The following is a 25,992-nucleotide window of genomic DNA, read 5'->3' on the forward strand; positions in this document are numbered from 1 at the left end:
GAGTGGCACCATGGTTTTGATGTAGCTTCGTATGTTCTTATTGAGGAGGACTATCTGCCCATTTTGGCATGCCTCCCTGAGTTGAGGATGGAGTTACTTGCTACTTCTTTTTGGGATTGTTTCCAAGATCAGGATAATTTTTGAGACCCCCTACATGGAAGCTTCAATTGCATCCAAGGCTGCTAGTGTGCTTGGAGTATTCAAGTCTCCTTAACCACACCGCATGCTTAGCCTCCCAAGGCTAAACATGCCTAGTAGATAGGTACCCACGACATGCAAACTAGCACTTCAACAGAGGTCACCAATCAGCTAGCTAATGGCTGGTGGTAAGTGCCCGATCACCGTCAATAGGGACGCGCCAGACAACACACACACACACACATCTCCATAGATTAGGTGGAATCACAACACCCATATCCTCTCCAAGAAAACAATAAGTAACAAAAATTCATTGAAAACACTTGTTTGAGCATAGCCAAGCATAGAGTCACACACAAAAGCATAGCTTATTGTGTTCCAATGGAGGTCCCAATCAGCTTAGTTTCCTCCTAATTCTCAACCACACACATAACACCTCTTTATCCCTCTCTGCACACACACCAATTTTCTCGCACACCTATACACTCCAGTGCGTAGGTTTAAATTAGTGAATATTATGTATTCACCAAATTCAAGGGGCCGAAAGAATGAATTTCCTTTCTCGATATTTAGGAAATTCATGTATACTTTGACTTCCTTAATCCGCTCAAGGAGTATTCATAACATTGGGCCGACCTTGTAGGGAACGATTCTAGCAAGTTGTTGTTGATATAAATACATTGGGTATTGTATAACTCGACAGGCGTCGAGCGAGTGAGTGGAGCAATGTTGCCCATAGTGATCACGACACTGTAGATCAATGAGAATAGTAGTCTGAAATTATAGTGGAAAAAATGGAGGCTGAGAATATCAGTAAAAAAGAAAAATGTTTGGTTTCATTTATAAAATTGAATCTTCTTCTTTCACAATCGAATACTCACCGTTATAGTCTCATAAATTGAATAGATCATGGAGTAATCTGCTTTACAAACTGGTCAAAGCACTCTTGTTTGATAAGACTAAACTACCTGAATAACAAAGAAACCAATACTTCTCAAGCTAATTGAAAGTTTACTATGGTATACAAAAGACGTTAAATAGAAAAATTGATTATGGAGCAATCTCCTACACCAGTCAAAGCACACTTGTTTGACAAAACTAGACCACCTCAACAACGACGAAAGCAACACTTTTCAAGCTAATTGAATTCTACATTCTATATACAAAATAACTTCAATAAAAGATTGAGGAGCCACAGTTGAATGTTATGTGGGTACTAAAATGTTGTGAATATTTTTTTTTTCAAGGGGCTAAACGAATCATTTTCCTTTTTCGATATTTAGAAATTTTATGTATACTTTTAGCTTCTGTCGATCCTCTCAATGAGTGATCATAGCTGTTAGGCAACGTTGTAGGGAGAAAGTCTAGCTTGTAAGAATTGGCTAGCTGCTGTTGACGAAGCCGCATTGGGTGCGTATCTCTCCTTGCATGGAGCCGATGAGGGGGGAGATATTGCCCATCTTGATCAAGGGGGTGGTGAAGGCGATGAAGAAGGCGGCCTGGCTCTTAGCATAACGGGCCACCTGGTCATGTGTGGTGCCGGCGGTAGAGTAGAGCACCTGGTCGGAGTGGAGGAGTCCGCGGTTGCTGAGGAGGTTGGAGTAGTAGCCATTGTCAAAGAGAGTGGGGGAGGCGACGTCGAGGTCCACAAAGGCAGCATTGGCAGCGGTAGGGCACTGAGGCACAAGCGACTCGCGGTAGTTGGACTCGAGGGCGGTGGGGTCGTCGGTGTTGGGGGTCAACCGTGCAGCGAAGGTGTTGCAATTGGCTTTGCCGATGGTGTGGCCGCCAGAGAGCACCACCATGTCCTTGGGGGAGAGGCCGACGTTGGCGAAGTTGGCGACGAGGTCGCTGACATTGAAATTGAATCCGGGCAGGTTCTGGTTGGCTAGGGAGCGGCTGGCGGTGAGGCTGTCACGCCGGCCGAGCAGAACACGATAGGATGGGCCGCCGCTCTGCAATGCAGACAGAGTGAGATCATTAGCACTTACACTTTGGAATATTAGTAGAGTAAACATATGAGGATTCAGATTATACATAAGTGGAAGCAGATGCAAGCAGAACAATTTGAAGCGAGCAATAGATTCAACTAAAACTTACCACCGCCACGGAGTCGCGCGCAGCCATGGCCAGGATGTCAGCGCAGGAGACGACTCCCGGGCACTCCTTCTCCAACGCGATTTGATCTAAAGTATTGTACAGAAATTAGCTAGGTGCTCAGCTTATAGTTGGCTGGAGTCCCCGTGTCCAAAGTCGATACATGTAGTGGTCGAGGAGATCGATCTGGCCCTTAAGAACGAGTCTTTGCACAGCTTATCTCTGCAATATGCATGCATGCTCAACGTTGCTCATGCATAATCACTTACATGCTTCTCACGGCTACGTGCAGCACATAGTCTCTCTCTCTCTCTCTCTCTCTCTCTCTCTCTCTCTCTCTCTCTCTCTCTCTCTCTCTCTCTCTCTCTCTCTCTCTCTCTCTCTCTCTCTCTCTCGTCGAGAACATTTCTCCGACGTTGTCGCGATCGGAAACTGGTGACAGGTCAACTATCCAACTTAAAAGGCTTTCGGGACTTATTTCTAAGTAGCCCACCATTTGGTTGCTGTGATGACATGTCCGCACGTGGCGCTGTAATTGCAACTCAAGTTGAAGTTGAACCGCTGATAATTACCTTATCCTATTTTGCGTGAGCAATGAGTTGGGATAAGGTTCGGTTCACATTACTCATGACTCAATCTATCCCATTGCAAATCGCCATAGCAACCAATGGCCTCCCAACGTGTGGATCCACCTCATAGTCACTTTTTCTCGCACCCAAATTGTAATGTGGGAGTGACAAATGCTTGAGAGCATACTTTGGATGCTGCCTTCTGCCATTTGCGTGAAAAGAAAAATCGGGTAAGGCCTCTCGCAAAGTCTAAGAATATGGTTTAAAACTCTCTGTCTCTCTCACATATTTTTTTGTGAAACTTTCTTGCTTCTATATATTACTCTCTCTCTCTCTCTCTCTCTCTCTCTCTCTCTCTCTCTCATGTGTACACGCCTGCATGTCTACCACATTGAGAGAAACTATCCTATCTTACCATCAATGGAAATTTCCTTGTGTATCCCAAGCACAAGGTGAATGCACAACATAGTGGATGTCACTAGTCTTTGTGACAGGACACGGGTTGAAAATTAAAAAAATGAGAAAATACGCAGAATAGATAGGACAAGCTGAGAATCTACCTCCTATCATAACGTCTCGACCACCCCTGAGCTATCTCACTCTCAATCACATTTCACTCACTCTCACTCCCAATCCCAATATCCCAAGACATACACGCAATCACAATCACCATTGCACTCACAATCACAATCATGTAGCATGTGCCAATGATAGAGACCGTCTCGAAGAATAGCTAGCCCAAAAGTGACTATTTTTCTAGCTGACTCTAATCTTTAGTAAAGAAAAGTCAAAATAGAGTTGAAAAGAGGCATCGTAGGAGCACACGATAACAAAATAACACTAATAAAATCCCATACATGTTACTTTTTTAGCCATCATCAATGGCTTATAGCTCTTCATCGGGTCCAAATCTGTCCAAGCTCGTCTCACATGGAATTTTTTTCCTCGTCACGCTCTTTGATAGTTGTGTGATACAAAAGAGACACATCTAGCTTGGATTATCCAACCAACAAATGAAGGTTTACAAGTTGGCAATTTCTATAAAAATGATGTAAACTAAACATGCATTTTTCGCTTTTTCCTTAATATAATATATAAGGGCTTTAACAAGCATCAAAACGATGGAATCAAAAAATACTCAAAGAACCATTCCTTTTTCTCATGTTTAGGGTTGTGTTTCCTACATAAATCACATTTCCAAAATCTCATATTAGCACCCTCAAAAAGTGGCTCTCAAAGTAAACCTTGGACCAAAATTTGTAGCTCAAGGAAAATAATTAGAATGACCTAGATTGTGGACAAACCTCAAAAAACCCAAAACTTCTTTCAAATAAACGTAATTGCTAAAAATTTGAAGATAATTCCTCTTACATTCTTTCCTTGTCAAAATTAACGTTGACCTTAGAGATGGAAGAAGGGGTGTTCAACATGCAAGACATATAAATCAACCCATGAGACATCTTCTACATGATAGGTACCCACTTGACAAAAAATTCAACATGAGTTCTACTTCTAAGTTGGTTAACTCTACAATCTAGAATGGTTTCTAGTTCAATCTCAATGACCCATCATCACCAAGATTGTAATTGTCCTATAAAAAATGTTGAGGATTAGACACATAGTTCTTTAATAAACTTATAATTCTCCCACAAAACATGTTCAGGATTAAACACATAGTTCTTTAATAAACATATACAATTCAAAATCTGCAATCCACTCGTTTGGACTCTTCTTGCCTATGAAATTATTCCATACCTTTGCATCGCCATGCTTTCCAATGCAAAAAACAATAACTTCACACCAATCTAGGAGCAATCATTGTGCTCCTCTGTGTGGGGGCACCAGAAGCTAGAAATGGGGAATGGGGAAACACATCCATCACAGATGAACACAAGACCTTGTTATAGCTCAGGGCATTCACAACGCCCTTGTCCTCTCAAAAACACCTGTAAAATATACAACACACACTAGCAGACTAGTGTCTACAAACCTCTAAATGTTCAAACACTTGGCAAGAACACAACACAGAGCACACTCACCACACATCATTTGTTTCAACCCTTACACATGCATACACAACCGCTAACACCACCAATTTGGGGAGGATTCAAGAGAACATATACAAAGCTTCCAATGTCATCAATATGGCTACAGTCATGAAAAAGGGTGAAAGCATGTTTAGGTGGTACCACTTTTTGGTCCTTTTGGTGGTACCACCAATAGCAACTAGGTGGAGGGAAATTCAACGTTTTTCAAATTTGAGAAAAGAGGGAGGGGGAAATTCTAAATTTGCATGCACTATAATTTATGTACCTATCATCTAGATGCGTGCGAGCCATTATGGGGTGGAGTGGGTCCCCTTTTTTTGAACTTACAGTCATCATGGCCTAGACACCCCTTGTCCTCTTTCTCCTTTCCTCTCATGCAACTAGCTTGTCACTTGGATGCCCGCCTGTACCTGTGTTCTTGCTCTGCTCCCATAGCTCGTGCTGCCCGCATTGCTCGTGCTCCCCTTGTTGCATGTTGTAGCCATCGCGCTCTGCCCCCCATTGCACCCGTCTCACTCTACCATAGCCGTGGTGGAGCTCTGCCTGTTAAGTATGGAGCCTGATTTACCCCTTGTAATTTTCTATGGTAAAAATGCACATTTGTAAGGCCCCCATTATGAGGAGAAGCCATCATGCGTGAAGAAAAATCACTCGTCGGAAATAAAAATCACTCGCCGGAATATTCCTTTCTGTCGGAATATTATGACCGAATAGCGGACAGAAAGTGGTCGGAAAACGACCAGTTGGTTGACCAGTTGGCCGTGGCCGGTAGTCAATGGCCGGTGGCCGGTGGCTGAATTCAATGGCCGATAGCCAAATTCAAACGCGGACTTGTCTTCTCAAGGGCTGCCACACATGGGGGGATTGGAGGGTCCAATTTGAACTTATCTACACAAGGGCGGCAACACATGGCTGCCTCTCATGAGAGAGGGCAACCCTTTTGGCCTATAAAAGGAGGCCATTTCTACACACATTACATAGTGTGAAGTTGATGCAACAAGGTGGGTGTGAGGTGGTGAGAGTGAAGCAAGGCGGGAGCTCCAAAAGGGTATAATCCCTTTGTAACCTACTTCTTGTTTTGAAGTACTAAAGCCATTGAGTGGCTCCTTTCCCATGGACGTAGCCCACATTGGGGGAACCACGTATATCGTGTGTACTCTATCTCTCTGTCTCTACTCTATAATTTCTTGTGTGTGAAATCTATCTCTCCCCATTAAGTAATCTACTCAAATGTCTATTTAGTTACGTCATATTTCCTAACATTGCCCCCATTCCCCCGGTACAAAAGCATAAAGGCTACAGCAGCACCCTCTACAGAGATGAATCCCAAGAAGAACACTCCCTCAAGGAAGCACAAAAACCTGACTCGGAGCACATAGGTGGTATAGTAGGTGGTCCCTGCTGCAAACACCACAACAGAGTAGACCCCCACACAGCGACCACACAGCAGATTCCTCCACCAGGTGCATGACCACCTTTACGATGTATGCATGCTTTTGTATCATAAGGTCTACTGGGCTACCCTCTCCAACAGCGAGCTCATGACGAGGTTTGCGAGCGGGTTCGCATATGAATACTGTGATGCTGCCAAAGCAGACCCCGATAGCCATAAGATTCCATGGGCTTTCGTCAAGGATCAAGTATTAGACAATGTTAAGAGCGAGAAAAGGGGGCTCAATCGGAAAATACATACGTTCATGTCCGATTACGACGTGAAGGAAGCCCACACATTTGAAGGATTGAAAGATAATTTTGTGGACGGTCCTGCGGAGTCCATGTCAGGACAATGGTAGTTTCGGACAGCAGGCCAAGGGCGAGGGACTGAATGGCTCAGTACGGCTAGGAGCCGAGGGCTAGGCATGTTAAGAGAGAGAGAGAGAGAGAGAGAGAGAGAGAGAGAGAGAGAGCACAGAAATAGAACCCCAAAGTGTGTAGAATACACACATGAGATGATGTATATATAGAGGGGACCTCGGTGCCATATATAGAGAAGCCATGTATTGAGTAGCTTCACATATAAGGTCAACAGCCCCGCTCAAATAAGGATCCCTAACTCTGGATGAAAAAACCCTTGGGGGATCAAGGAAAAAACCCACATCTCTATATACACCCACCGTTATATTATAAAAACCATTGAATATACAAATGTTCATGAGGAGCTACATCACTCCTTTTACAATGAATGTTTTATGAGAGTTACATTACTCCTATCCTATCAAATACAATAATGAATACAAAGGTTCAATAAAGTGGTGTAAAGGCTATCGATTAGCTCACAATCAAAAGCGTCTCCGTGAATCTGCTGTGTAGCTTGTCATCAATATCACATCACCAAACATGTCTTCATGTTGTCATCAATATGGCATCACCAAACAGGTCTTCATAAATCTTTTATTGTCACCAAGTTTGTCTTCATGAGATCAATTCTTTGATCAATCCTACATAGATCATAGACTCAAAAGACATAGTCATGAAAATTATTAGCATCATTAGTGAAATAATTACGTTCACAATGCCATAAGAGATGGTTTGCGACGTCACTCTTTTGACGACATATATATGCACGACAATATATGGTACATAAAGTGTGAATGTAAAAGTACACGACATGTGATTACGTGATGCAAATGACATGTGTATATACTACATAAAATGACATTTATCAACGTAGTGATATCAATGAGTACCATCAAAGTATTAACAAAATATCGTCATTGTATCAATAAAAATAAGTAAACCATCATGGTATCAACAAAAATCATCATAGAATAATCATTGTATCAACGAAACAACATCACGGTATCACCGAAAATAACCATGGTATCAATGAAAGAACATCATGATATCACCGAGAATAATCATTGTATCAAAGAAACAACATCATGGTATCACCGAGAATAACCATGGTATCAACGAAACAACATCATGGTATCACTGAGAATAACCATGGTATCAAGGAAATATCATCATGGAATCACTGAGAATAACCATGGTATCAACGAAATATCATCATGGTATCAACGAAAATCACCATGACCAAAGTACTAACAAAACATAATCATGGTACCATCAAAATCACTATGGTATCAACGAGAGATTATCAATCAAACGACATAAACTATATCTCTAGAAGAATAATTATACGAGAGTCAATGAACGAGTATATCATATAACAAAAGATTACGTACCAACAGTAGCTCGATAGAATTTGGATGATCATCAACGACTTGACTGAATTGGAACGATATGTAACTGGCTTTTGCAGCAAAGTTACATCTGTAACAAATATATGATTGATTAAGAGAAAATATAATTGAGAAGTTTTCAATTATGAGGAAAATTAGAAGCAAAAAGTAAAATTTTCTTTTCAAACATATTCGCAGTCCGAGAACGATAACCCAAAATCGGTGCAAAATTTAGAGAAAGCTTCTTCTGCAAAGTTGTACACCACATCGATTTTGATGGCTCAAGCAAATAGTTTCTGCAAAATTGTTTTCAATTAGGAGAAAAAAAAAAACACAAAATGAAAGTTGCTTTTTAGGCATGTACGAAGTCCGCAAACGACAACTCAAAATCAATGCAGAATTTGAAAAAACTTTCTTCTGCAAAGTTATAGACCACATCAATTTCAGTGCCTTCGCGGGCTATTTTTGCAAAATTGTTCTCAATTAGGAGGGGGAAAAAAAAAACAAAGTTGCTTTTCAGACATGTACGCAGTCCGCCAACGATACTTGAAAACCGGTGCAGAATTTGGAAAAATTTTCTTCTGCAAAGTTGTCCACCACATGGATTCCAATGCTTCATGAGAGCTGTTTCTGCAAAATCGTTTTCAATCAGGAAAAAAAAGTGAAGTTTCTTTTCAGGTATGTACGCAGTCCGTGGAAGATAACTCAACTTCTGCAAAGTTGTAGACCACATCGATTGCGGTGCCTCGTGCGGATAGTTTCTGCAAAGGAGAAAAATAGAAAACAAAAACGTCTTGCTCTGATACCATGTTGAGAGAGAGAGAGAGAGAGCACAGAAATAGAACCCCAAAGTGTGTAGAATACACACATGAGATGATGTATATATAGAGGGGACCTGGGTGCCATATATAGAGAAGCCATATATTGAGTAGCTTCACATATAAGCTCAATAGGACATGCATTAAAGGGATCTACTTGTAAGGGCCAAGGGCTATAAGTAGGGAGGCTGGGAGGAGAAGCACATGCGAGTCTACCCTTTGTCCTTTCACTGGTATCATAGCTCAGGGGAGGGAGAGGCTATGGAGGAAGGGGAACCTTGCATGGTATGCTTGCTTTCTCTCTCTCTATCTCTCTCTCTCTCTCTCTCTCTCTCTCTCTCTCTCTCTCTCTCTCTCTCTCTCTCTCTCTCTCTCTATCTATCTATCTATCTATTTCGAGCTAGGTTGCCATGGCATGGGCAGGGTCCCTTGGAAAGAGGAAGAGAATAGGGCCGGAGGTCTGCAGGAGCAGCCCTGCGGGAGTAGCCCCTTCCATGGCGGGCTCAAGTTGCATGACCAAGCACGTGAGCAAGGGTTCTAAGCCGAGCGATGTGTGCAGCAACCCTTGCATGAGGGAGGCAGACGGTTTTGACGTGCACGAAACCAGGCGGTGTTGAGCGTGCCAGATTCTTCCTGGGCCAAGTAGTGGAATTCATCACAGTAGCTCAACCCAAAAAACATCGCATCGTGCATTCTCTCAAGAAGTTTTCTTGCGCAGACAGCGGCACACTACCATACCAGAAGCTTTGATCTTTTTTTATTTTTTATTTTGTTTCTCACACTATTGGGTGCCCTAGGGTGCCCGTGGGCCACCCAAGGGTCTCGTCACACTACCATGTGGTCATAAATTTCCATGCAAAGCTACATGGCCATACCAAAACGACGATCTACGGTAGGACAGCCGCACGGGGAAGCTGCAACATGCCATCATGCATGCAAAGGCTGTACAATTTGATCGACAACAAAAATGGTCGGCACGCCTTGGAAAATTCGGCATGCAAAGGGACATCAACATGATTCAATGATCATCGACAATGGATATGGGCCAACACAGGTATGTCGATGATTCAATGATCATCGACAATGGATATGGGCCAACACAGGTATGGCTTGTCTGTGAAATCATTGCCGATACTTTTTTCCTTTCAATATGATATCCTACTCGATACAATCGCACATAGACGAGGTAATTCTGTCTTGACTTTCGATAAATAGAACAATATCCTCAGTGGGCCGGCACCGTGTCAGGAAGTGTGCAGTCTAGCTGGGAAGATGCAAAACCTCTGGTTGTGAGAGTTCGTGATGAGAGTCACAAACACTTTGTGAAAAAGCATTTCTGGAGAATCACCAACCCTCTTTCTAAGGACGATAGAGAATCTAAGAGCGTTTGTGAAAGCAAAGTCACAAACCCTCTTTCCTATCGTGCTTGGAAATTGCTTGTTTTCGTAGTTGAGATTATGATAAGAGGATCACCAAATCACATTCAAATTCACTTTAAAAGACCATTTGAAAACACTAAAGTTTCAGCCATGAAACCTCAATGCTCATACAAGCATAATTCTCAATCAAAACCCAAACCTCTTTCATGGTATCATGTAACCAGCTCGCCCCCAATTACATAGTCATCGCATCAAACAATTGAAAGGAATGCTCGAGCTTCCACCTTCACGATGACAAATTTTTTATTTTTCAAAGATTTTTGAGCTTCTAAAGTAAATCCCACACACCATTTCATAAGGGAAAACCCTAATTCACTCCCTCACAAGCTCAGATACAAGATTGCGAAGAGGCGGGACTGCCATACACATAGATTGAGCAACCATGGAAACCATTACACAGTAGTTATGAATTGCAGGTTTTTTCTGTAGAAAGCCCCCTTCTCTCTCTTCCCCATGGAAATATGATCTAATGTGTCAATTTTTGGGCCATTTTGCCACTCTGGACCAAAACTAGGCCATTTTCAACTCATTTTTGATGCGAAAAATCCCAAACGGATTCAAGAAAATCCCTAAATTTGTGGGATCACTCGCATAAGCATAAAAGCATAGATAATCATCATTTTTCATCAATATACCATTTTGGGTCACTTTCCATGCAATTCTGCAACGGCACCTATTAGCTGCTATTTTTGGCGGTTTTTGCCCGCATTAGTCATTAAGTTTAGAGAATACATTGTGCTTTTCAATCATCGAGACTCTCATTCATATTTGGCATGTGAATGTTTTGCATGCATGGGATATGCTATGTTCAATAGCTAAGAACGCATTCTTTGGCCCAATGACTTCTACCATTAACGGTTGCAGTTATGGTAAACATTTCACTTTTGGGTTGGAATTTTTGCTCAAACATGGTTCCGTGGAAATGTTAGATCCAAAGGTACAAGCAAGGCCTGTGACATGTTGGTACAGGCAAGGCCTGTGAATGTGCTCCAACGTGTTTTCTAACGTAATTGGCTATGACTGCATGCCAAGTGGCAATGTGCAACTCGGGGTTACTTTTCCTTTACCTATCTCGCGTATGACAACATTGTGACCGACATCACGGGAGCAAGGCTCCATCTACAAATCCAGAGGATAACAAATCAAGCCACGCAAGTACGATCATAAATATCCTTTGACTATGAGCTCTCAGGAACTCCATAAGTTGTTAAGGGAAGCAAGGCTTCCAATTCGGCACCTTGCATTGATATTTTCTCGTTTGGATTATGCTATGAGCATCCAACCTTCGAGGAATTTGTCAGTTTATCAGTGTGTTATTTCATTACATGCAAAGAGGGTGTATATGATATACACGTCAAATCTCTCTCGCACAGCAGCTATGGCTATGAACCATCTTCCGACGAGTTTTTCGTTCAGAATTTCGAGACAACTAGTTACAATGGGATGACCAGGTTATACAATTTTAAGTTTTTCTTGTTTTCATGTTTTCACATTTATTTTGGACAATATTGTATGTTGTGCAAAGCTTTGACAATTTTACGTGAAGTGAGCAAGGCACTTTAGGCTCTCACGTTTGCGGCCATCACTCTCGATGAGGGCTTACAATTCTGCATGCAAGGCATGCTAGTTGGGTGTATTCAATTCTACCGCCTCATGAATTACACTTCCACTATCACACTCGCAACTCTGTCAAGGACACAATAAGTGATGGATTGTTTAGCATGGCTTTTGGTTGCTGTAAACACACAACAACACTAAAAGGAACCTAAGCAGAGGAATTATTTCAGAGGAAAAGTGCCTTATTTAAGTCATCCTCTTCTCTCACGACCGCTACAAGATCGATGGTCAAGATGTGACTTGTGTTTTCTGTTACCTCTCTCGAAGAGAGCGTTATATAGCAATGTTTCCAGTGCAATGTTGCTTGGTTTTTTCAGAGGTGGGAGACGCGGTCGTGTGCATTTGAATACGGTTAACTTAACTTTCAGTTCAATCCCCAAGGCCATGCCAAGGGCAGGCCGGAACAAGTATTTTGGGCCATAGTGTCCAATGTACATTATGTTGTTATGCACCCACTTGTCGGATTCAATTTGGCACATGTTGTCACGTGGGATACAACCTGGTCTAGGGACTCAAGGAGTTCGGTTTAGCTAGTGTGGAGCAAGGCTAATGAGGGTCCCTCTCACTCCCGTCGTAGAGTGTTTGCAGTTACCTCCACACACAAGTACATCTTGTACTTGTAGGATGTTCTTTTTTCAGACATCCTTAGTTGAGACTGACACTGGCACCGACGATTTCAAATATGTGTCATGACAAAGTCCCTAGGTGCTGGTCCAATCTGTTTTCTATACCATTTTCCGCACGAAGTATCAAGAGCAATTTCAAGTGGCCAGAAATTGTCAGATACTTAGAATGACTTGTTAAGATACAAGTGCTACTAAACAACATTATAGATGGTTTTTTTACATATAGAAAGGCTATGAGTTGTTAATTAAAAAGTTTCATTGTTTGTACTTAGAAGTGATCATTGTTTCACCTTCTATTACGGTTCAGATGTTTCAGCAAGGCTTGCAAATGATTGCAACTGAAAGTATTTAGTTTCTTTTCAGAACTATTTACATTCCTCTTTAATGTGTGCTAGACGCATCACATTTGCCATAAGTATGGGCAAGGATGATCATGGATATACAGGTTCGGATTTTTTTTTTCCTAAATGCATGCACACTAGGTGTTATGGACCCTAGTGTTTAGCAAAGGCCGATTTGGAATGGAATGCGTATTCGTCAAGTTGTTTTTTATGAATTATTTTGCACTCTATGTGCAGTATCTCTATGAGATTACTTTTGGGTCTACTAATCACCAATAGAGGCCCTCATGGCTCTGTTTGGGTGTTTGTGGATTTTTCAAGTTAACCACAATGGTTATTCCAGACATTGATGATGCCTCAACAATGTTACACAATATTGTGATTCCCATTTACCAGTCATCTGGGAAGACTGTCTATTAAACCGAAGGAAACACACCTCAGTATTGTCAGATATACAAGGGGATAGGCAGATTACAAAGTGTAATCTTGTGCTGAAGGATATCCAAAGTGCGTTCGTTAGCACCAAACGGTCCAATTAGTAAGCATTTATTGCTCTACTTGGAATTTGCTTACCATCAGCTAAAGCATGTTTGCGACTAGGTTTAGCTCTTCATGTATAAGTGAGATTCTCAACCTTGAACACTAGTTATGGTGGGGTTCTTTATTGATGAAATTTGAGAACAAGTCAAGGAATTACACTTGGATGATGAGTTAGGTCAGCACGTTACTTTCACTAAAAGTAAAAAGCGGTACTCTTTCAGGTACATCTTTGTTGTGATAAACTCGTTTACCATGCTCATTAGCGTTCTAAATGGAGTCTACACACTATGTTTGGATAAGAACCGGTCCCATCAGATGGTTGCAAATGGACAACAATGTAGAAAATCAAGATGTAACTCTTGGTTTCATTGAACCTCCTACTGACCGAGGTTCCGCTCAAATGAATAATTCTTCAATGGATCAAGATAAAAAACATAACATACATATCAATTGATTTAAAGCAAGATACCCATGAGGGATGTCACACTGGAAAACATTAGTGTTCTTATGAAGAAACCATTGATGGGGGCTTTTCACAAGCCAAGCTCCCATACCCCTCTTCTCTCGTCCCCACCCCATAAAAAGCCCCTTTTAGGGAGGGAGTGATAAAAGGCATTGGAAAAAGTAAGAAAAAAATAAAGTATGATTATGTAAATATATAAGAAAGGTAAAATAGGCCACCTCATGCCTGCAGGGTAGCCCATCCCCACCTTGCCTCCTTTTTCTTCACTGTTGCCCCGCCGGTGTCCCTTTTCCTCTCCTCCACTCAAAAGGTCAACCCCCTCTCTCTTCCCCTTGTCCTTTATCCTTTCTCTCTCCCCTCAAGCTACCCCACCTCTTGTTGAGCTTATATGTGAAGCTACTCAATATATGGCTTCTCTATATATGGCACCCAGGTCCCCTCTATATATACATCATCTCATGTGTGTATTCTACACACTTTGGGGTTCTACTTCTGTGCTCTCTCCTTCTCTCTCAACATGGTATCAGAGCAGTACGTTTTTGTTTTCATTTTTTCTCCTGATCAAAATCGATTTTGCAGAAACTACCTGCGATGGGAAAGGAATCGATGTGGTTTGCAACTTTGCAGAAGGAAGTTTCTTCAAATTCTGCACCGATTTTGAGTTATCGTTCATGGACTGCGTACATACCTGAAAAACAGCTTCCGCGTTTTGTTTTTGTTTTTTCTGCTAATTGGAAACGATTTTGCAGAACCTATCCGCTGGAGAGAGTGGAATCGATGTGGTCTACAACTTTGCAGAAGGAAGTTTCTTCAAATTCTGCACCGATTTTGAGTTATTGTTTACGGACTGCGTACATACCTGAAAAACAGCTTCCGCGTTTTGTTTTTGATTTTTCTGCTAATTGGAAACAATTTTGCAGAAACTACCTGCGAAAGAGACCGGAATCAATGTGTTCTACAACTTTGCCGAAGGAAGTTTTTTCAAATTCTGCACCAATTTTGAGTTATCGTTCGCGAACTGCGTACATACCTAAAAAGCAACTTCCGCTTTTTGCTTTTGATTTTTCTGCTAATTGAAAATGATTTTGCAGAAACTACTTGCGCGGGAGACCGGAATGAATGTGGTCTACAACTTTGCAGAAGGAAGTGTTTTCAAATTCTGTACTGATTTTGAGTTATCGTTCGCGGACTGCGTACATACATAAAAAGCAATTTCCGTTTTTTGTTTTTTATTTTTCTGCTTATTGAAAATGATTTTGCAGAAACTACCCGCGTGAGAGACCGGAATCGATGTGTTCTACAACTTTGCAGAAGAAACTACCCGCTATGGGAGACCGGAATCGATGTGGTCTATAACTTTGCAGAAGGAAGTTTCTCTAAATTCTGCACCGATTTTGGGTTATCGTCTCGGACTACGAATATGCTTGAAAATCAAAATTTTACTTTTTGCTTTTGATTTTTCTCATAATTAAAAACTTCTCAATTATATTTTTCTTCATCGATCATATATTTGTTACTGACGTAACTTTGCTGCAGAAGCCAGTTACACATCGTTCCGATTCAGTCGAGCCGTTGATGATCGTCCAAATTCTATCGAGCTACTGTTGGTACATGATCTTTTGTTATATGATATACTCGTTCATTGATTCTCGTATAATTATTCTTTTAGAGATATAGTTTACGTCGTTTTATTGATAATTTCTCATTGATACCATAGTGATTTTGATGGTACCATGATGATGTTTTGTTAATACTTTGGTCATGGTGATTTTCGTTGATACCATGATGATATGTCATTGATACCATGGTTATTCTCGGTGGTGCCATGATGATATTTCGTTGATACCATGGTTATTCTGGGTGATTCCATGTTGATATTTCGTTGATTCCATGGTGATTTTTATTGATACCATGATGATGTTTTGTTGATACCATGGTTATTCTCGGTGATACCATGATGTTGTTTCGTTGATACCATGGTTATTCTCGGTGATGCCATGATGATATTTCGTTGATACCATGGTTATTCTCGGTGATGCCATGATGTTGTTTTGTTGATACAATGATTATTCTCGGTGATATCATGATGCTTTTCGTTGATACCATGATCATTTATTCATTTTTATTGACATAATGATGATATTTTGTTAATACTTTGATGGTATTCATTGATCACTACATTGATAAATGTTGTTTTATGTAGTATATACACATATCATTTGTATCATGTAATCACACATTTTGTACTTTTACGTTTATACTTTATGTACCATATGTTGTCGTGCGTATATATGTCGTCAAAAGAGTGGCGTCGCGAACCATCTCTTATGGCATTGTGAACGTAATTATTTCATTAACGATGCTAATAATTTTCATGACATGTTTTTTTTTGGAGTCTATGATCTATGTAGGATTGATCAAAGAATTGATTTTATGAAGACAAACTTGGTGACAAGCTACACAGCAGATTCACGGAGACACTTTTGATTACAAGCTAATCGATAGCTTTTACACCTCTTTATTGAACCTTTGTATTCATTATTGTATTTGATAGGAGTAATGTAACTCCTCATAAAACATTCATTGTAAAAGCAGTGATGTAGCTCCTCGTAAACATTTGTATATTCAATGATTTTTATAATATAACGGTGGGTGTATATAGAGCTGTGGGTTTTTCCCTTGATCCCCCAAGGGTTTTTTCATCCACAGTTAGGGACCCTTATTTGAGCGGGGGTGTTGAGCTTATATGTGAAGCTACTCAATATATGGCTTCTCTATATATGGCACCCAGGTCCCCTCTATATATACATCATCTCATGTGTGTATTCTACACACTTTGGGGTTCTACTTCTGTGCTCTCTCCTTCTCTCTCAACACCTCTCACCAATAATGCACCCTAACTCACATGCAACTTACCCTATCTTCCAAAATAGTATACCCCACCCCCTCTTTCTCTCTCCTATCATATCCCATGACCCAAATACCCCCCTCTCTCTCTAAAATTCAAAATATCTCTTGTCTTGTAGCCAGATGGCCTCCCCCACACTCACACACACTCAGTTTCACTGAAAAAGGTGCCCACAAACCCATCCCCACCCACTGGTTACCTTATTTTTCTTGTGTTCACACACATCTGCACACAGATTCACCTCTGAACACACTCCCCTCTCTCCCCTCTTGTAATTAATTTATTCTCCATGTCACCTATCACTTTTTTTTTATCAACCCATCTCTCTCTCTTAGTCTCTCTCTCATGAGACTACTGTTCTGGCACATATACACACAGCCAGACAAGTGGGGCCCACAGTCACATGGCCTATGTAGATAATGATTTCTTCATTTTTAAATTCTAGAATTTCTCCCCCCTCCTCCCCTATATAAAGAGGGGTCACCATCACACTAAGGACACACACCATCACCAAAGAGTACACTATGCACTATGTGTGCCTAGTGCACACACACACACCCACACCATCACCATCACCGCAATCACCATGCTCGTCTTGAGCATGACCTCTACGCCCTTGGGCTATGGAAGATGAAGGGAAACTAAATGAAGGATGATGGCCATAACCCTCGTGCGAATCTTCGCCATCAACTCCCACCTATCCGCCATGTGCTCTACCACGCTCTCCCTTCTCATTCCCCTACCCTATGCTCCCCATTTCATCGCCTTATTCTCTAAATAAAGCTTGAGGTTTTGTGAGTATGTTTTCTTGCAATGTTTTGCCCATGTGAGGTGTGCGGAATCGCCACCTAGTCTTGTGTTTGGAGTGAGCTTGTGTATGTGTGAAGGGTGTGCGGATTCGCCATCCTTTTGTGGTGACTAAGTACTAAGCCGCTATACCCCCTCCCTCACCCTCTCTCTCTCTCACTTGATCTCATTCCCTTTCCTCTTCATCATTACTCCCAAGCATCCATCTCTCTTGGATGAAAACTTTGTTATGGTGGTGTGTTGTTTGCGTCCTAGCCGCTAAAGCTAGGTGGTGCCCCCTGTTTGCTTTACCATGACAGGCTCGAGGCGCGCCATTTGGTCCTTGGTGTTTTAGAGGCCGTCGGGGTTCGGGGTTCGCTTTGCTCCCGTCATTTGGTGCCCCTAGTGAGGGTCTTTTCATGAAACCCTTCAGTTTACAAGACTGAAATCCCTAAACTATTGTGAATGGATGAATGGCTAGCAGGATTTGCTAATTGGACGACAGAAGAAGAAGAGCTCGAAGCACAACTAGACGAACTCCGCATCTCCATCGAAGCTCGAGTGCCAGGCGTAATGGTAATCGATTTGCAGTGGGAGACTCAACCAACACGCCAAACCCAGTGGATATACGTACATAGGCCAAGTGCCAAGAAGAAGAAGGAGAAGGTCGAAACCATGTCCGCAACCTACAACCAACCCACAAAAACAAAATGGAAGGAGCTCTACACAATAGAGAATCAACACTATTCTACTTTGAGAATCGGGTAACTCAAGTCACGGAGGTAATTATCACAGTCAGTTTTCAAGTCGCACCTGATGCAGCAACACAGATAACGAAATCATTGGCTCACACTCTCACTAGAGAAACTAGGGATCTACTGAGTTTGTTTAAGGAAAGAACACCACCCTCTCCCACAAGCTTGGACAGTGACTAAGCACCTCTAAGCTTCACATGAATCAGTACAACCTACCTCAAGACAGATCACACATACCAACACGTGTACACTCAATCAAGGTAATACTGGATTTGAAGGCTCACTACCAGCACGTCATTGACACCATGCCGGGTGGGGAGCGGTTTTTGGAGGTTCTGGCATCAGATCAACCATTTGTCTTACCTTTGGTACAAGGCAATGTACCGTTTGAAGTTTTAATCTATGTCCTAGTATAAGAGAATATACACGCCTCCTTGTAAAGAAGAAAAAAACTTTTGCAAGCTAAGCAGTGTGTCTTTCTAGCTCTCTCTAAGTAATCATGGCAAGTGTAGCATTTCCAACATTTAAAGGAAACAAGGGGGAGGATTTGGTAACAGACTTCCTAGATGACTTTGAAGTAGCATGTGTAGTGAGCAACAAAGATACAGATGAATCCCGGGTTAGAATCTTTAAGCATCTCATGAAGCTAGAAGCTAGATCATGGTACAATGCACTTCCACAAGCAACCAAGGATGACAGGGAACCCTTAAAAACCGCTTTGAAGAGGCGCTTTGGGGGAGGTACCACTTCAGAAAAGTTGTGGGACAAGTTGAGAGACTTGAAGCAGGAGAGTCTTTTAGAATATGCCACCTATGAGTCCAAATTTGTGGATTTGTGGGAACGGTGGGTTGAGTCACTGGCAAGGGGGGAAGCTACACCCGATTTCCTAAAAAAAGATTGGTTCACGCATGGCTTATGGCCGCTTCTCAAGGAGAAGGTGAAAGGTACATTCCCGGCTACGTACGAGTTAGCCATTGAGATTGCTCGCCTTAAGGACAAGAAGCTACGAATGAAAGCTAAAGAAACCGAGTCAACAGAAGCAGGAAGATCGTGTCGACCAGCAACTATGACAACCACCATTCCACCACCACCACCGGCTCTTGGGGTAATAGATGACCAACAAGATATGTTGGCCCATATTACTGACCAACTGCAGAATTTGTCTGTCCACTTAATACAGCAAGGGAGGAGTCAAGAAAGAGATCAAGACCCTGGAAGAGCACGAAAACAAAACAGGGAGTATCATTGCTACAACTGCGGAGAAGACTGTCACGGTATGTACTACTGTCCCAAACCAAGACAAAACTATAATAGAGGAGGTAGGAGGAACCAATTGTCACCCCCTAGAGAAAGAACACCCACACCCCGAGCACCAGCCCCACCAACACAAATTCTATGTCCGCCACAATCACCACTTACAATCATCCTACGCCCACCATCAATTGGTACCCGCACACCAAGTATCATTGGTCTTGCAGAAGAGGTCAAGATGATGGTAACCGAAGAAGGATCAAGCGAGAAGACTATTCACAGAACTGAAGCAGTGGAACAAGAGGTTAAAGAATCAAAAGATGCTACCCAAGTGAGGGAGGTAAGTCAAGAAAATTATTTTACAAATGTGAGTACATCTTTAACCTTGGATGAAATAGGCACCAAAGCGATCAATCGACAGCATTGGGCAGTAAGGGTAAGAAGGTGTAAAGTGTTGATTAGGCCTCATCAGAGTAAGAGGAATGCAAAGGTCATGAAAGATATAAGAGAAGAGGAAAACCAGCCTGTTAGAAAGGCTTTGCAGAAGATGGACAACATATCAAGCAAAGGGGAGGGCTTTGAAAACGGAAGCCTGTGCACCAGCATGGACCCAGGACAGTGTAGCAAGCTAAAGGAATCTTGCATTAAGGCAGTTTCACATGAGGACCATAACGAAGAGGTAAGTAGGACTGAAGGTTTGGAGTTGTCTATTGCTCCAGAGGCTTGGCAGCCGAGCAAGACTTTATTGTGTAGTGTTATAGACTTAGAGATGGGTAATGCCTCTAGTCTACTGAAGGGTGTTATAAACTTGGAGATGGGTAATGCCTCCAGTTTATGTGAGGATGTTCATAGTAAGTTTGATGATCAATATGTTGCCAACCTTTTAAGGATGTTCCAAACTCCTCCACAACACATCATTGTGTTTGCATGGGATGCATCAGACCTATGGCTATGGCTAGCCGCTATAACATATAGAGAGAAGATCAGCATGGAGATAAGATCAAAGGAGCCATGGATAGACAAAAGCCTGATAGAATGCAAGAATGAAGACCTCATTCGCAATTTGGTACAATTTTTTACAAATAGTGCATCCTCTCTTTGGAGAAAGGTAAGTGGATTACGCTTGAATTTAAGCCGCAAGGTAGGTGGCTTGCTATTAGCATCAGTAAAGGAAGCTGACATGTTTGAGCACACCCAAAAGAAGCATGATATGCTTGCAGTTTTTTCTAGTCATGGCAGTAAGCAGGATTCTGAAGATAACTTGAGCTCACCACACCAACAAGGCGTCCATATATGGTGGATTCTTGGTACACTCTTGGGAATCATAATTTTCAGTTCTGTCTTTGCAGGAGCCAAGATGCTCATTTCCCCTCTCGCTACTGGTGGTTACAAATTTGGTCCAATTTGGCATGCAAATTTTATTGTTCGGACACTGCAGACAATGACCCTATTTTTCACTTGGGATCCAAGAGGACACTCGCACAAAGTTCTGGAAGCCATGGGCTTCCCCTTTAATCAACCGACACTATTCCAAGAAAAAAGCTATCACCCGGACCTGTTACAGATCAACGAATATCCCAGAAATCTCACCAATGGCCAAATGGAATGGATAGTTCAAAAGGCAACTCGATATCGGATCCTACAGCTAAGCGAAAGAAGAAACAGATGAGCTAGAGGTATGAATGCCTCTTGCCAAAAGGGGAGGGCTAATGATGGGGGCTTTTCACAAGCCAAGCTCCCATACCCCTCTTCTCTCGTCTCCACCCCATAAAAACCCCCTCTTAGGGAGGGAGTGATAAAAGGCATTGGAAAACAAAAGAAAAAAATAAAGTATGATTATGTAAATATATAAGAAAGGTAAAATAGGCCACCTCATGCCTGCAGGGTAGCCCATCCCCACCTTGCCTCCTTTTTCTTCACTGTTGCCCCGCCGGGTGTCCCTTTTCCTCTCCTCCACTCAAAAGGTCAACCCCCTCTCTCTTCCCCTTGTCCTTTCTCCTTTCTCTCTCCCCTCAAACTACCCCACCTCTCACCAATAATGCATTATAACTCACCAATAATGCACCCTAACTCACATGCAACTTACCCTATCTTCCAAAATAGTATACCTCACCCCCTCTTTCTCTCTCCTATCATATCCCATGACCCAAATACCCCCCTCTCTCTCTAAAATTCAAAATATCTCTTGTCTTGTAGCCAGATGGCCTCCCCCACACTCACACACACTTAGTTTCACTGAGAAAGGTGCCCACAGACCCATCCCCACCCAGTGGTTACCTGATTTTTCTTGTGTTCACACACATCTGCACACAGATTCACCTCTGAACACACTCCCCTCTCTCCCCTCTTGTAATTAATTTATTCTCCATGTCACCTCTCACTTTTTTTTTATCAACCCATCTCTCTCTCTTAGTCTCTCTCTCATGAGACTACTGTTCTGGCACATAAACACACAGCCAGACAAGTGGGGCCCACAGTCACATGGCCTATGTAGATAATGATTTCTTCATTTCTAAATTCTAGAATTTCTCCCCCCTCCTCCGCTATATAAAGAGGGGTCACCATCACACTAAGGACACACACCATCACCAAAGAGTACACTATGCACTATGTGTGCCTAGTGCACACACACACACCCACACCATCACCATCACTGCAATCACCATGCTCGTCTTGAGCATGACCTCTACACCCTTGGGCTATGGAAGATGAAGGGAAAATAAATGAAGGATGATGGCCATAACCCTCGTGCGAATCTTCGCCATCAACTCCCACCTATCCGCCATGTGCTCTACCACGCTCTTCCTTCTCATTCCCCTACCCTATGCTCCCCATTTCATCTCCTTATTCTCTAAATAAAGCTTGAGGTTTTGTGAGTATGTTTTCTTGCAATGTTTTGCCCATGTGAGGTGTGCGGAATCGCCACCTAGTCTTGTGTTTGGAGTGAGCTTGTGTATGTGTGAAGGGTGTGCGGATTCGCCATCCTTTTGTGGTGACTAAGTACTAAGCCGCTATACCCCCTCCCTCACCCTCTCTCTCTCTCACTTGATCTCATTCCCTTTCCTCTTCATCATTACTCCCAAGCATCCATCTCTCTTGGATGAAAACTTTGTTATGGTTGTGTGTTGTTTGCGTCCTAGCTGTTGAAGCTAGGTGGTGCTCCCTGTTTGCTTTACCATGACAGGCTCGAGGCGCGCCATTTGGTCCTTGGTGTTTTAGAGGCCGTCGGGGTTCGGGGTTCGCTTTGCTCCCGTCACCATCACTAGTGTTTTCGCGAACCAAAACTCTTCTCCATGGGGGGAGTAATGGTAGGTCTGCGAAGCAAGCCAAGGGCCAGGGACTGAATGGCTCAGTACGGCTAGGAGCCGAGGGCCAAGCATGCGTTAAGGGGACCTACTTGTAAGGGCCAAGGGCTATAAATAGGGAGGTTGGGAGCAAAACCACATGCCATTCTACCCTTTTCCCTTTCAGTCCAGTCTCCCTCTACGACACATGTGGATAGCCTCTCATCCCCTCTACACAACATGGGTGGAGAATCTTGCCGATGACCTTGAGCAACACGCAATGAAGGCAAAAGAGAAGGTGAACTCTATAAAGAAAATCTTGGCTGCAAAGCCGGACTGATGGTTGCGCAACAAAGGTACCTCCACAGCTTGTGTACCCATCACTGCAGAGGTGGAGAGCCTCAGAGAGGAGGTGGAGAAACTAAAAGCCTCTCCAACAAAAAATGCAACAGCGATTGCCAAAAAGGAGACTAAAATCGGAGCTCTTACAAGGGTACTGTCCAAGTCGTTTGGACTCAATGATGCTGCAAGGATGAAGGAGGAGGTGTCAGTCAAGTAGGTACTCGAGTCTTCTCTGTCTTTAAAGTATATAAAGTTCTAGAAAGTGCTAAAAGTGGTTGAAAGTGTTCACCTTTCAAACATTTTCAGCCACCTATAGGCTCTTTTAAGCACATGCAAACACCTGGAAATGCCTGCAACAAGTGCTTGAAGGTGCATAAAAGTGGTCAAAAGTGCTCGCAAACTGCTTAAAATTTCTTGACTATTTAGCACTTGCAAACACTTTTAACCACTTGCAAGCACTTCCAAGCACATTTAAACACCTACAAATGTCTGCAAGTGCTAAAAGTGCCTAAATTTAATGTACTTGTGCAAGCACTTTGAGCCCCCTGCCAAAAAATTTAAGCACTTTGAAGCACTTGCAAACTCTTGCAAGTGTTTGAAGGTGCTTCAAAGTGGTTAAAATTGCTAAAAAGTACTTGAAAGTGCTTTCTGCAATCACTTCAGAGAATTTTTAAGATCTTTTAAGCACCTTTAACCACTTTTGAGACCCTGCAAGCACTTGCAACAGTTTGCAGGTCGTTGAAAGTGCTTCAAAATGCTAAAAAGATCTTCCAAGTGCTACTAAGTGCCTTTCAAACAGATAGAGCATCTGCAAGCACTTCCAAGAACTTATAAACACGTACAAATGCCTACAAGTGCTAAAAAGTGCCTAATTTTTTATGCACTTGCAAGCTCACACTTTGAACCATTTGGAGGCACATTAAAGCACTTTGAAGCACTTTCAATCACTTGCAAAGTCCTGCAAGTTCTTGAAGGTGCTTCAAAGTGGTTAAAATTGCTTCAAAATGCTTTTAAAGTGCTTAAAAGTTTATCCTACAATCACTTCAACAAAAAATTCTTGCACCGAGATTGCCAACTCATGCAACCAAGTCTAACTGGCCAGCTTGGCAACAATGGCTAGAGCAGTCTTCTAAGTAACTGACTTTACACCTTGAAAAAGCTAACTCCTTGTAAAGAGTATTATTTTTGTATCTAAACCTAAATATACTATGAAGAATTTTGCAAGTCAGCAGTTTTTTGCTACTGTCAACTGGATTCAGTGCTAAGTGTTGGTTAAGTGGTCAAGTGGTTCAAAGTGTTGTCTTAGTGGTACAAAGTGCTTAAAAGTGCTGGTCACATGGTCCAAAGAGCTGGTCAAATGGTTCACGGTGGTCAAGTAGTACAAAGTGTTGTCCAAGTGGTTCAGGGGGTTGGTCAAGTGGTTCAAAGTGTTGGTCATGTTGTTCAGAGTGCTTCTTAAGTGGTATAAAATGTTGGCCAAGTGGTTGAGGGGGTGGTCAAGTGGGTCAAGGGGCTTGTCAAGTGGTATAAAGTGCTTAAAAATGTTGGTCAAGTGGTCCAAAGAGCTGGTCATGTGGTTCAAGGGGCAAGTAAATGGTGATCAAGTGGAACAAAGTGTTGTTCAAGTGGTTTAGGGGGGTGGGCAATTGGTTAAAAGTGGTGTTCGAGTGGTTTAAAGTGCTTGTCAATTGGTCTAAAGTGTTGTTCCAGTGGTTCAAAGTTCTGGTCAAGTGGTTCATAGTGCTTGTCAAGTAGTATAAAGTGCTTAAAAGTGCTGGTCAGGTGGTCCTAAGTGGGCCAAAGAGCTGGTCAAGTGGTTCAAGGGGCTATTAGAATGCTCAAAAGTGTTTTTAAGTGTTTTAGGGGGCCAATAAAGTGTTGTTCAACTGGTCAAGCGCTCTCAAGTGTTTTCCAGTGTTCTAAAAGACATATTTTATCACTCTAGTGTGCAAAGTGCTAGCTATTCAGTAGGGGTATTTAGCTGTAATTTTAGGGGGCAGTAGTCAGGTCATCCCCCCCCCTCAGCTTTGATGTAATCCTTCCTGACTCTCTTCAATATAGTTCCCTGCCTCCTTTTTAAATTTTTTAAAAGTGCTAGCTACTTTTAAAATTGTTGGCCAAGTCCTCAAGTCAAATTTACTGAGATAAATCTTACAAGTTCTCCTATGGGGGCATGTTGTTATAGATTTTCTCAAATATGTCATTTGACATATCATGCCTCGGGGACATGAAAACCTGATGCATTGCACTAGATAGGAGTAGATTAGAGCAGTGGGCTTGTTGTGCAAACGGACATAAGTATCATCTCGATCATTTACCTTGTCATAGAGTTGGCTCTCAACCACATACGAATTTTCTTTATGATGTTGTGCCATTGATCCTTTCCTCTGTTCTAGCAAGGCGCTTTATGTTGGTGCATTTGAGGACATAGAAGTCTACACCTGCCTACTTTGCAATCATTGCAAAGTTCCGCCAACCATTAAGGTATCACTCAGGTCATCGTGGTGGCCAGCATACATGGGGGCATATTCATCCTCATCCTGGCTCTCCATTGCTTTCATCCATAGTTGTGGGTTGTATTTGCAAGTATATCCACCCTTGCACATCATCTTTGTTGGCACATCTCCTCCATTGACCTTTGATACACGCACCACAAAAGTAAGAGAGCAGTATATCCCTTAATCCGTGCATATCTGTCTGATTGTAGCCATTCACACAGTTTCAAGATTGAGACCTTGTCATGCGCTTGCAATCCCACGCTATAACTCTATCGACATCACGGACC

The 25,992-nt window shown here is 42.3% G+C and overlaps 1 protein-coding gene across 1 annotated transcript in view; it reads right to left on the reverse strand.

Annotated features, from left to right (window-relative positions):
• Positions 1–1,520: 1,520 nt before the first annotated feature.
• Positions 1,521–25,992, reverse strand: part of LOC147441516 (peroxidase P7-like) — a 54,582-nt gene continuing 30,110 nt past the window's right edge. Inside the window, exons 2-3 of the mRNA XM_086483737.1 lie at positions 2,239–2,274; positions 1,521–2,093 (exon numbers count right to left, since the gene is read on the reverse strand). Of these exons, the coding sequence (XP_086339863.1) occupies positions 1,521–2,093; positions 2,239–2,274 (609 nt within the window). The remainder of the gene's footprint in view (positions 2,094–2,238; positions 2,275–25,992) is intronic.

This window comes from Adiantum capillus-veneris, chromosome 15 (assembly GCF_014529385.1).
Source record: "Adiantum capillus-veneris isolate H3 chromosome 15, ASM1452938v2, whole genome shotgun sequence".
Taxonomy (NCBI): domain Eukaryota; kingdom Viridiplantae; phylum Streptophyta; class Polypodiopsida; order Polypodiales; family Pteridaceae; genus Adiantum; species Adiantum capillus-veneris.